This window comes from Myotis davidii, unplaced genomic scaffold (genome assembly GCF_000327345.1).
Source record: "Myotis davidii unplaced genomic scaffold, ASM32734v1 scaffold524, whole genome shotgun sequence".
NCBI classification, from domain to species: Eukaryota; Metazoa; Chordata; class Mammalia; order Chiroptera; family Vespertilionidae; genus Myotis; species Myotis davidii.
Window position 1 is genome coordinate 953,243 of NW_006299263.1, and position 12,767 is coordinate 966,009.

Here is a 12,767-nt window from a genome sequence, read left to right on the forward strand (position 1 = left end):
CCTTACCAAGTCTAAAGTATCTGCTGTAAATTAAGTCACAGCTGATTCCTTTTGGAAAGGGTACTTTTGTTTCTCCAAATAATCTGTAGAAAGACTTGAACTCTTTTTTTTTAAATTTAAATTCATTATTGTTTAAAGTATTACATAAGTCTCCTTTTTCCCCCATTGATCTCACCCTACCCCCAAGGATTTGAACTCTTAAGAAGAGTTTGTGATTCATTCACAAAATGATTTGTAAAGATTTCATGATCCCTTTGTCTCAGACCAAGAGTCAGGAAGCTTTCTGTAAGGGCTAGATGGTAAACATTTAGACTTAGTGGGCCAGAGGCAAAATTGAGGATATAATATAGATAATTTATACACAAGAGAGAAATCAAATGGGCACATATTTTTATTTTTTATTTATTTTTTAAAAATATATTTTTATTGATTTCAGAGAGGGAAAGGAGATGGAGAGAGAGATAGAAACATCAATGATGAGAGAGTATCATTGATCAGCTGCATCCCGCACGCCCCCCACTGGGGACCGGGCCTGAAACCCAGGCATGTGCCCTTGACTGAAATCGAACTCGGGACCCTTCAGTCCACAGGCCAACACTCTATCCACTGAGCCAAACCAGCCAGGGCTGGGCACACATTTTTATTAACAAAACTCAATATAGAATAATAATTAAATACATTTTAAAAATAAAAGCCTAATAGAAAAATAGAATTGGGGAGGGGATGGTATTTTGCTTTAATTAGTGTTTGAAGATAGTGTTTTCCTGCCATTAAGTCAATTGCAAATTTTCATCTGTGAATACCATTTTTAGGTGGGAGGCTAGATTTAACCCAGGACCATAGTTTGCTAACCACTGCATTAGGTGATAAGTTACCACTACTCTCTGTTACTTTTGGGCATCAACAAAAATTAGTGTTCTACTTATATAATCTTCTTGTACATAAAACATTCAAAGAACAGTTGGTAAGTTTAAGTATAATTTTACGTATTCTGTTTGTTCTGGTGGAGAAACAGAAATCTTGCCATTTATTAACATTCTAGTGAATGTCTAGTCTTTTAAGAATTTGTTGAATTTTTAAATACGTAAAAATCATTAAGGAATCTTAGTGGAGGAAAAATCAGGTCTATAATTTGCGATCCCAAGGATGCAGAAAATAATGTAGATTTAAGTATTAAGTATTCTGTATAATACATGTAATAGGAAATTAAGTGCCTTTTTATATATATATAAAATTCTATATGTAACCCCACTTAAATTTTTTTTTATGCACAGGAAAAGAAGGCAAATTAAAAGGCAAAGCCTTTCTTAAAGTGGCTAATATTTTAGCAGTTGTGAGAACGATGATTTCTATTCTTTAACAAAGATTTTAAAATGAACTGCATCTTATTTATGCAGTTGCATTGTTAACACAGGAACCCACAATCTACTCACAACTGATTTTTGTCCTTGTTGCTTTTTATTTTTCTAGGATTTCTGTCTGTGTAAGATGTATTCATCCCACAGTAATGAAACTTAATATATACCATGTGGCAGCCTTGTTCCTAATGTGAATTATTCACAGCATAAGATTAGCCATCCTCTGGTATGAAACTCGTATCTACTGTGGCATTCACTGAAGCGTCCGTCTAATGGTGTGGTGTTTTAGAACTTGAATATTGGTGTTTCTTGGTTCCTTTTAATTTCATGTTTCATACAGGCTTGGTCTGTTTACCTTTGTTTTTGTGTCCTTTCTCTCTGTGTTCTCCCCACCTCTCTGCTTCACCTTTCTTAGCAAAGATGAGGATTTCTGCCTTCAACATACATTGTTGGTCTTGTCTTCTGTTTTTGTTAGGAGGGACAGCAGTGTGATAAAAGAGGAAATCAAAGCCTTTCTTGCCAATCGGAGGATTTCCCAAGCAGTTGTTGCACAGGTAACAGGTAAGAGCTGAAGAGCCCTTTATTCTGGAATCATGTCTAGTCTCTGCCTTCTGATGCAGATGTTGGATTATTGCTCACATTTCTGCATTGCAGTGCAGATCTGTCAATTTAGGCACAATAATATATGCCGGTGATTTAAAACCCATTGTCTCCGATACATGGAACTTCTCCAGTGATTTTTTTAAAATGTGTGCTAGTAAATTTTAATAGCATTTCTAAAAAGCACAAAATACCCTACTTTATGGCAAAAAAAGGGTTCTCTGGTTTTCTTGTAACTTTGACAGAGCTCATGACACATGCACATCCAACTGCTACCTCCATTTCATATATTTAAAAGCTTTGCAGTCCTCCAAATCTAATCCTCAGTTTTACCAATTAAGAAATTATTGTGTTTTTAAACCACTTTTCTGTATGTGAAAGCTTTTCTCAATCCATTACTGAGAAGATAAGAGTTACCAGTGTCTTCTCTTTGTTTTTTATATCCCATCCCATTACCCACCCACCACAGCCCCATCCCAAGTATGTGGTGTATATGTGTCATTCTCTATTCAGATTGCATTTTTTATAGTTATTAAATTTGGGTAGCCTGTTTTTTTCTCTGTTGGTATGTAGTGTTTCTTTCTTTGATATCAGTGATTTATAAAACCTAACTATGCCTTAGTCATGAGAGTAACCAGAAATTCTTTTAACTACATTTTGTCATTAATACATGATTATGCATTGTACATTGATAGATGTGAAAAGTAATTTGTTTCTCCCCTTCTTCTTGTTTTTAGTATGCCAGTAGCAGCTACATGACTTTGACCCTTTTAGCCTCTGTGCCTTAGTTTCTTCCCCACTATAATGAAATAATTGGATCGGATCTTCAATAGTACCTTCCAATTTTAAGATATTATGTATATTCTCTAGACATTGATACATATTGAAGACAGTTTACCATAAAGGATGTTATTGACCATTAATTTGGTTAAAAATGAAACTTGAGATTTCAGTAGTCTTAAATTTTGTCCCAAGAATCTAACCTAAGATCAGCCAATCTTAATATGGGTGTGTGTGTCTGAGTGTATACATGTGTAATATATTACATTAGTAATATAGCTTTATAAATGATACTGATTATGGTAAAAAAACACTTTAGTTCAAGGCATATCTTTTTGTATAGAAATCTTAAACAGCAGGATAATGTGTGAATTTAATTTTTGCAATCTTCAGGTGTTTTTCAGTAGGATATTTAAAATAAATTGTTACCTTTATTTTCAAGGATTAAAAAGTGGTGGTAAGGGCCCAGTAAGATCATGTTCAGTGGCTTTTACCAAAGTCCACTGCTGTGCACTATGAAAAGGTGGAGTACTGTCTTTTAGGGCTTTTACTTCAGCCCCAAGATTAGAGGCAATAGCATCTTCTATATAGTTTGCCAGAATAACAAAAATATAGTGCAATAGAACAGCATTATATAAAGTTGATTTTGTCCAGGCGGAAATATTTCTGACTATCTTGAATACCCTGAATCTTGAATTATGTTGGACTTTCAAAATAGTAGCTTTTGAAACCAATACAGCATTGATGCAAATTATAATAAAATACCTTTAAAAGGAATTTCCTAGGCATATGTAAAAGCATTAGATAAATTATAATGGATTAAACATAGTGTATCAAATATTGGCTTTTTGGAAAGATGTTTTAGCATCTTGCTATTCAAAATGTAGTCTATGGACAGCAGTATTGAGAGCTTGTTAGAAATGTAAAGGTAGAGAGCATCACCCGAAACATGAATCAGAATTTACATTTTAACCAGATCCCCAGGTGATTTGGGTTCGAGAAGTACTATTTTAGGAGATTGGTATGCTTTCCTGACATTAACTTCAATGGATTGGCATTGTTTAGCAATGCCCCACTCAGTAGTAGTCATCATGATGCCATCTCCTGTTTATGAAAGCAAGAAGTGATAATGGTTTTACACATTTTTTATCTGTTATATCACTTGGACCTTTCTTTGGCTACTGTAATTATAGGATCTGGTACTGTTAAAATCTACCCCCATTTCCGCCTCATCCCAACTTATTCTTCCTCTTCTTCATTCATAATTTGAAAGCTTGGGTTCATTTTCCCTTGATCAGATATCTTTCATGGTTCTCTTCTGACTGAAAATGAAACTCCTTATAATTTGAGTCCACCCTTCTTTTTATTGCCATCTTCTATTCAGTATACTCCCTAGCTGAATTCACTACTTGCCATTTCCAGAATTTTGCTTACCTAGATGCTCCCAAATCATTGGTGGAGTGTAGGATACCTTCCACCTTCTCACCTCAGCCTTATCAATTGCTGTTTATCAAGCTTACCTTAGTTGCTATCCTCATTCTGCCTTCTTTGGTTACTTTAGCCCACATGGAGCTCTCTTTATTCTGAAATTACTTAGACTTAGTTCACCTCCCGGAGAAACTAAGCCTCATTTCAGTTATACATTTTAGAGTAATGTTCTTTAAAAGCAGTGATATTTCTTACACATTCCCAAAGAGCCTACCTACATGGTCTCTGAAGATACCACGTTTACCAAGCTGCCTGTAGTGCTGCCTTGTAGGATAAAACAAGCATTGGTAAAGCTAACACAGCTGTACATGTGAAAATGTATCCAGTATAACTTTGTCCAGTGATGTTCCCTCTCCAGAAATAATTATTTGTTCAACAAATACTGCATGAATTCTGCCCTTAAGGAACTCACAGTTTTCTTTAATCTACTTCAGTTCAGTTATTTACATAGGCCAGGGAATGAAGGTGATTCATAACCAGGTGGTTAATCGTCTCATGGTCAGCTTACTGAATTCATGTATTCCTCATGTATTTATTGTGCTACATTTTCATCCAGCCCATCCATTCATCAGGCTAAACTCAGGGGCAGGAATTTCATTCAAGAAGAAAGATGGAGTAATTGAGAACTTGTCCTTGTAATTGACTCACTAGGGTACTTGGTCAGTACATAGGTACATTTTTCTGTCTTTAAACAAATTAGTCAAGTGTATATTAGAAGAATCTACATGCTAGAATCTACCTCAAAATAAAGTTAAGGATGTGGTTGTCTGGAATCTCTGTCCTGTAATGGAGTCTCTGAAAGTCAGTAAAGTTCAACTCTAATGTATGAAATAACTCAACTCTGAGGTTAAAAGGAGAAAAAGTGATACACAGCAGAAGAAAATGCTAAATTAAAAAGTGTAGTGAGGTGCAAAATTATAACACGTGCTTGTTCCAGAAACAAATGCAGAGACTTCTTTTTATAGATTCGGAGGATATCTATAATAAGATAAACAAGAAGTTCATGGGTGGGGTCTGTATAAATAATATCCTACTGATAGGAAAAATGACAGTATAAACAGGATATAATAGCAGTGCCTGCTGAATTTCCCAGCATGTTATTTGTAGCTTCTTTCACAGAGTCATAGCTGCTCCCATCAAGGCTGGATTTTTTGCCTCTAAAAGGTTGAACAAGAGTCTGAATTCTCACAAACAGTGGTGGGGTGGGGAGCATGGCCTTCACTTAGCAATAAACATGTGTGTTTTATATTCACTTTCAAGGTAAAACATTTCCTTTGGCTGTTTTCATTCTTAAAACATGATTTTCTTTTTAAATAACCTCTGGGAAAAACCAAGTGGGCAGAATAAATGAGTAAATGGGCAGAGCTTGAGTGAAGCTTATCAGCCAAAGAAATATACTAATTGGATTCGTGTCCTTTTAAAGAAATAAATAAACGGAAGAAGGAAAAAATAGCATCTCAGAATTTTAAGAACTTTATCACAACTTTGTCTTCTTGTAATGGAGAAGCAGCCATAAAACTTGTTCCCTGCCATGAAACAGCCTGGGACCAGGGCGAAGCTGCAATTCTGTCTCAGTCTCCTTCCTCATAGGACGAGGGGCTTTGACCAATATTTCCTAAGTATCTTTTCTAATTGTCAAATTCTACTCTGTTCTTAAACTGTTAAGTACATTTAACAAGAGTGCATCATAACTGTATCTAGTGACTCATTCCCAAATATAAGAATTTATATAAATAGAAGCTCTGACCGAGCTTTAGAAATGTTCTAGCTATACTTAGTTCACTTCCCTTTTTCAATTATCTTTAAAATGAAGGATAAAAACACTACATATTCAATTTAATTATAATAATTTCTTTATAGATGTGGGTATATATCGTTCCTTTCCCTAAGAAGACCACTTCAGAACATATTGAAAACTAAAGTGTTACTAAACCTTTTTTAAAAATAGAATTTATTTTTTTTGGAGCAGTTTTAGGTTCACAGTAAAAGTGAGTGAAAGTACAGAGAGTTCCCATATATCTCCTGTCCCCACACATGTCCAGTCTCCCCTGTTATCAGCATATGGCACCACAGTGGTCTTTGTTATAATCTGTGAACCTTCACTGACACATTATTATCACCTGAATCCATAGTTTACATTAAGTATAACTGGATTTGTACATTCCAAGGGATGTTGAAAAGTGTACAATAACAACCATTCATAATTCATAGTATCACAAGATGATACTATAGTTTCACTACCTAAAAATCCTTTGTGCTCCTGTACCTCCTTCCCCACAAACCAAAGCAACCATTGATCTTTTTACTGTCTCCATAGTTTTGCCTTTTCAAGAATGTTACTATACAGTATGTAGTCTTTTCAGGTTGGCTTCTTTTTATAGATTTAGAAGATATCTATAATATAAACAAGAAATTTATTCACTTAGGAATGTGCATTTAAGGTTCCGTAATGTCTTGGTGGTTCATTTCTTTTTAGTGCTAAATAATATTTCTTTGACTGTATATACCACAGTTTATCCATTCACCTGCTGCAGGTCATCTTAGTTGCTTCCAAGTTTTGGCAATTATGAATAAAGCTACTGTAAACAAGTAGAATTTATATTTTCATTAAAAAAGCAATGTTGGTAGGGCATAAATTACAGACTAGGGAATTGTCCTCTTATAATACAACCAAATATAATTATGCCCATTAAACAAAATATTTTCAATTTCTACCTAATGAATTTTATTAGTTTTATATAGATCTCCAATTTGAAGGCTACAAAATGGGTAGATCTTTATATGTGAGTTGTAAGTTTTATCTCCAAATTGAAAAGGTTTAGAATTTTTGTTTCTGTTAGGAGAAAACTTTTTTTCAAATCTTTGAATGGACTTCAATTACCAACAATATAAATGTTTTTGCAGAGTACATGTTAGGATTTTCTCTTGTTTTACAGCCTCTGGAGAATAAGAACAGATGGTGTTCCGTGGTTCAAAATGTCTTACTTTTTATTTCACTTTTTCTCTCTTCTGCAATTTGTTGGAAAACTATTATAGGCACAACACATAAAGTTACTTTTTTTTCCATAGGAAAACATCCAGCCTCTAAATCTGAATACCCGTATTTTCTCACTTTGGTGATGAATCAGTGAAAAATCGAAGTAAAAATCATTTCAGAATATACTTTTTGTTAGAATTTTTCTACAATTCTTGAAATTCATTGTTTTACCAGGGCTTTCATCATCTCAAATGCAATGTAAAGGATTTGAAATTTACATTTTTAGTGTAAAAGTTATGAAGATTGGTTTTTAAGAATAAACAAGATTTCTCTTTCACCTGTATTTAAATGTTTTTTTATTTTTAGAGAAGACGGGGGAGAGGGAGAGGGAGAGGGAGAGGGAGAGAGAGAGAGAGAGAGAGAAGAGAGAAGAGAGAAGAGATAAGAGAGAAACGTTGATGAGAGAGAAGCATCAACAATCAGCTGCCTCCTGCACGACCCCTGCTGGGGATCAAGCCTGCAACCCTGGCATGTGCCCTGACCAGGCATGGAACAAGTTGACCTCTTGCTTCATGGGTATCCATTTGATGCTCAACCACTGAGCCACATTGGCAGGACTCACCTGTATTTAAAGCATAAAATATAATTTAAACTTTTTTATTCTACCATAAGCTTTGACAAAGTGACTTTTAAAGGTTAGGCACAGATGTGCTTTTCCCCCCCGTCAGTAATTTTTATTTTTGTTTCCCGCAATTACTGTTTCCTAAGATTGTGGAGAAAAGTCTGTTCTTAAGGTTTAATATTCCTTTTACAGTTTTATGAAATACTAGAGGCCCTGTGTGCACGAAATTGTGCGCCAGTAGCTTGCTTCCGCTTGCCTCAGCTGGCCGCCCCGCCCATCACGCTTGTAGCTTGCTGCCGAGCCCTCCGCTGTTCATAGCTCTCCACAGCTAGTAGCTTGCCGCCTGCCTGCCGGGAGAGCCGCTGCTCCTTTGGTTGTGATAGTGTTACGGCGTGATGGCCACAGGCCTTTTATATAAGAGATTTCCTTATATTAAAAAAAATAACAGGACAGGGATAAATGGTAGAAAGAAGATATTTATGCCTGATAAAATAGCAAAACCTAAAGTTCAGCTGTAGTCCATGTGAGTCATCAGGCAATCTTATAATTTCCTGTAGAAGAAGGCTTTCAAGGGAATAAATACCATTTTTTACAAACTATAGATATGGTCTTTTATGCATTAAGGAATTAATCCTGCTAACTTGGAATTTACTCAGAGATAGATCTTCAAGAATTTGACATTAGTTTATACAAATACTTGTTTTGTCAGGAAGATGTACTAGATTTAGTAATTTGTAGTAACTAACTTTAGTTAGATAAGGAACTGAAGCTTGAACTCACCAAACTAATCAAGCTTGAGAGCCTTGATATCTGAGAGCCCTAAACATTTTTGAAACAAAAAAGCTTTTAATTTCAGACTGTGTCAACTTCAGATAAATTAGGCTATAGCACTTGATCCTTAAAGAATTAACGAGATATGCAGGGGAAATGTGTCTTTTCCTTTGTTTTTAATCACTTTTATTGAGATAAAAGGTGCATAATAGCAGAGGTCTCTAAGTTGTATCAAATTTATGCAATGGTATAACCATTACCAAAATCAAGATATAGAAAAATTTCAGTATTTCAACAAGTTTCCTCATGCCTCTTTGCAGTCAAATTCCTCTCTCCACTGTTAACCTCTGATCTGCATTTCTGTCAGTATAGTATGCAATTTCTAGAATGTCATGTGACTGGAATCATCATACATATTCTTTTGTGTCTTACTTTTTTCACATAGCATGATGCTTTGAGATTCATTAGTGTTGTTACATGTGAAACTTTTAAATGCTGAATATTGGTCCATTGAATGGACATAACAAAATTTGTTTACCCATTAATTAGTTGAGGGACATTTGAGTTGTTTTAGCTATTATGAATTAAGTTGTATAAACATTTGCCTACACTTTTGGTGTAGACATATGTTTTCATTTCTCATGAGATTTTGAGGTTATTGGTAAGTACATGTTTTAACATTTATGAAACTACGAAACTGTTTTCCAAAGGGGCTATACCACTTTTCTTTTTTTTTTTTTTTTTTTAATATATTTTAGTGATTTTTTACAGAGAGGAAAGGAGAGAGATAGAGATAGAGAGGTAGAAACATCGATGACAGAGAAACATCGACCAGCTGCCTCCTGCATATCCCCCACCGGGGAAGTGCGCGCAACCCAGGTACATGCCCTTGACCGGAATCGAACCTGGGACCTTTCAGTCCGCAGGCCGACACTCTATCCAGTGAGCCAAACCGGTTTCGGCGGGGCTATACCACTTTTCAATCCCATCAGCAATATACAAGATTTCTATTGCTTTGTATTCTCTTCAGCACTTGGTATTTGTACTTTTCTTTAAGTTTATCCATTTTAGTGCATATGTAATGGCATCTCACTCTAGTTTTATTTTGCAATTTTCTGATGGCTAATTATGTTGAGCAACTTGTCAGATGCTCATTTGCTATTCATGTATTTTCTTAGGTGAAATGCCTGTTAAGTCTTTTGCCCATTGTTTTTTAATAAGGTTGTTTGCCTTATTGATTATAAGAGTTGTTTGTATACTCTAGGTACAAATCCTCAATTATGTTAATATACACATATCTTAGTCTGAGGCTTGCATTTTTATTTTCTTAATATTGTCTTTGAAAGAGCAAATGTTTTTAATTTTGATAGTTATATTTATCTTTTTTTTTCTTTATGGTTCATGCTTTATGTGTCCTAAGAAAATTTGCCTAAACAAAGAATTTTTAAGTTTTCTTTTAGAAATTTTCTAGTTTCAGCTCATACATTTAGGTATGTGAACCATTTCAAGTTAATTTTTGTATATGTGTGAGGTAAAGGTTAGGATGTACTTTTTCCATGTGGATGTCTGATTGTTGGAGCACCCTTTGTTGAAATGGCAGCAGTGGTCAAAAGACTAGACTTTTCCCATTCAATTGCATTGGCACCTTTATAAAAAATCAATTGAATATGTATGTATGGGTATATTCTGGGTTCTCTATTGTGTTCCATTAGTCTTTATGCCTATCCTTATACCAATACAAATTAAATTATTGTAGACTTATAGTAAGTCTTGAAATCAGAAAATATAATGCCTCTTAACTTTGCTTTTCTTTTTTAAGATCACTGTTGATATTCTAGGTCTTTTGCATTAAGATATACATTTAAAATCAACTTCTCAGTTTCTACAAAAAAACCTATTTGTCATGAGATTGTGATTGTGTAACTCAATCTAGCATTAGGAATTGATGTTAATCATGGTGAGTGTTCCTGTCCACATAGATGGTATATCTCTTCATTTAGTTTTCAGTGTAAAGGTTTTGGACGTATTTTTTAAATATATTTTTATTTATTTTAGAGAGAGAGATAAAAACATCAATGATGAGAGAGAATCATTGATTAGCTGCCTTCTGCATGCCCCACACTGAGGATCGACTCCGCAACCCAGGCATGTGCCTTGACCGGGAATCAAACCATGACCTTCTGGTTCATGGGTCAACACTCAACCACTGAGCCATGCCAACCGGGCTTTGCACATATATTGAATGTATCTCTTAATATTTTACATTTTTGGTACTATTATATTATACTGTCTTTGACTTCAATTTACAATTGCTTGTTTTTTATGTCATAGAATAATTGGTTTTGGTATATTCACCCTCTATTCTGTAACCTTGCTATATTCTTTTATTTATTCTAATAACTTTTTTGATAAATTCTTAGGGTTTTCTACATGGACAATCATTTTTCTTTATAATAGAGATTATTCTATTTCCTTCATTTCTTGTGTATGTCTTTTATTTTTCTTGCCTTATTGTATTGACAAGCACTGTAAATATAATGATGAGAGCAGATATTCTTGCCTTTTTTCCAATCCTAGGGAGCAAACATTTAATCTTTTACAGTTAAGTAGGATCTTTGTAGGTTTTTCATAGATGCCCTTTTTCAAGACACCCTTCAGGAGACATTTTCTTCTATTTCTAGTTTCTGAAAATTTTTATCATGAATGGATATTGTACTTGGTCATATACTTTTTTCTTCATCTATTGAGATGACCATGGGTTTTGTTTTTTTAGTCTTGTTAATATGGTGAATTACATTGAGTGATTTTTAAATGTTAAATGAGCCTTGCATTCTGGGGAAAACTCCACTGAATCTTCTCTTCTCTTGTATTTCTAGAAGAATTGTTGTAGAATTGATATTACTTTTTCCTTAAATATCTTTATTTTGAGACTGCTTTTTTTATTATAGAGAATATCTTACACTTGGTCATGACTTATTAGGTAGATCTAATCCTGTAGGCTTGTATCCTGTACTGAGTTCAACAGAACAAAATATTAGAGTAGAGATTATTGTGTCTTTACTATCTCAAAATGCTAGCACTTTTCTGCATGATTTTACTGTTGGCAGAAATTAGTCGTCTCTTACCAATTGCCTGAAATAGGATTACAAACCACAAACCAAACCGAATTTGCTTTCAATACAGCAATAACTTTTCCCCTGTGTGCTAGTATGCATGAGTAAAGAAATGTAGTTTTCATGTACTTGATCTATGAGATTTTGCTTCCTGTGGTAGTTTTTAAAATACCAAGTGACCTATCTCTAAATCTGTTGCCAAGCAGATCCATGAACAACATCTTGGTTTTGAATACATTGATTTTAATATGCATGTGCAATATAACATTGTCCCAGGCTTATTGTCATGGTTTCTGATGAGAAACACAGGAAAAGAATTTTAGAAACATTCTAAATGTGATCTTTATGTAATGTTTTGAGACATTTTAAGAACTATAATGTTATTTTCATAAATGTGTTTTTCTGCTTTCACTGTTTTTGACATAAAGATTGTTGATTGTGCCCAAGCCTTTCTATTGCTAAATATTTTTTGGTGTTTTATTTATTATTTTTTAAAATTTACCTTTATTGTTGAAGATATTACAGATGTCCCCCTTTTCCCCCTCATTTACCTTCTCTTCCCCCCCCTCCCCCGGCCTACTGTACATTGTCTGTGTTAATGGATTTTGCATATACCGTATTTGCCGGCGTATAAAACGACTGGGCGTATAAGACGACCCCCTAACATTTCCACTCAAAATACAGAGTTTGTTATATACTCGCCATATAAGACTACCCCGTCTTCCGCACACCTTCCACACACCAAATAAAAGGTAAAATAATATCAGATTTGATTTTAACATTTTAATTTATATTCAAATGCTTATGACATGCAGGAAAACTGTCCCAAGTCTGTATGTAATCAAACATATACATAAAACAGTGCAAGTTTATTACCGGTAAACATACCGGTAATTCACTAAAGAAAACACACTCTATAGACTGGTACCGTAGATGCTTCTCAGGAACACAGGCAAGCAGCCCACAACCTAGAGGGACTGTCAATGATAGAAGTAAGATAACAAATAGAGGGAGAGAGCAAGTGCCGGGCAAGTCCCTAGCAAGTTTGCTGGCGTGGA

The 12,767-nt window shown here is 34.6% G+C and overlaps 1 protein-coding gene across 8 annotated transcripts in view; it reads left to right on the forward strand.

Annotated features, from left to right (window-relative positions):
• HMBOX1 (homeobox containing 1) overlaps positions 1–12,767 on the forward strand; it is a 195,693-nt gene that overhangs the window by 90,640 nt on the left and 92,286 nt on the right. For all 8 annotated transcript variants that reach the window (XM_006774763.2, XM_006774766.2, XM_006774767.2 and 5 more), the window contains exon 4: positions 1,834–1,919. In XM_006774763.2, the coding sequence (XP_006774826.1) occupies positions 1,834–1,919 (86 nt within the window). The remainder of the gene's footprint in view (positions 1–1,833; positions 1,920–12,767) is intronic.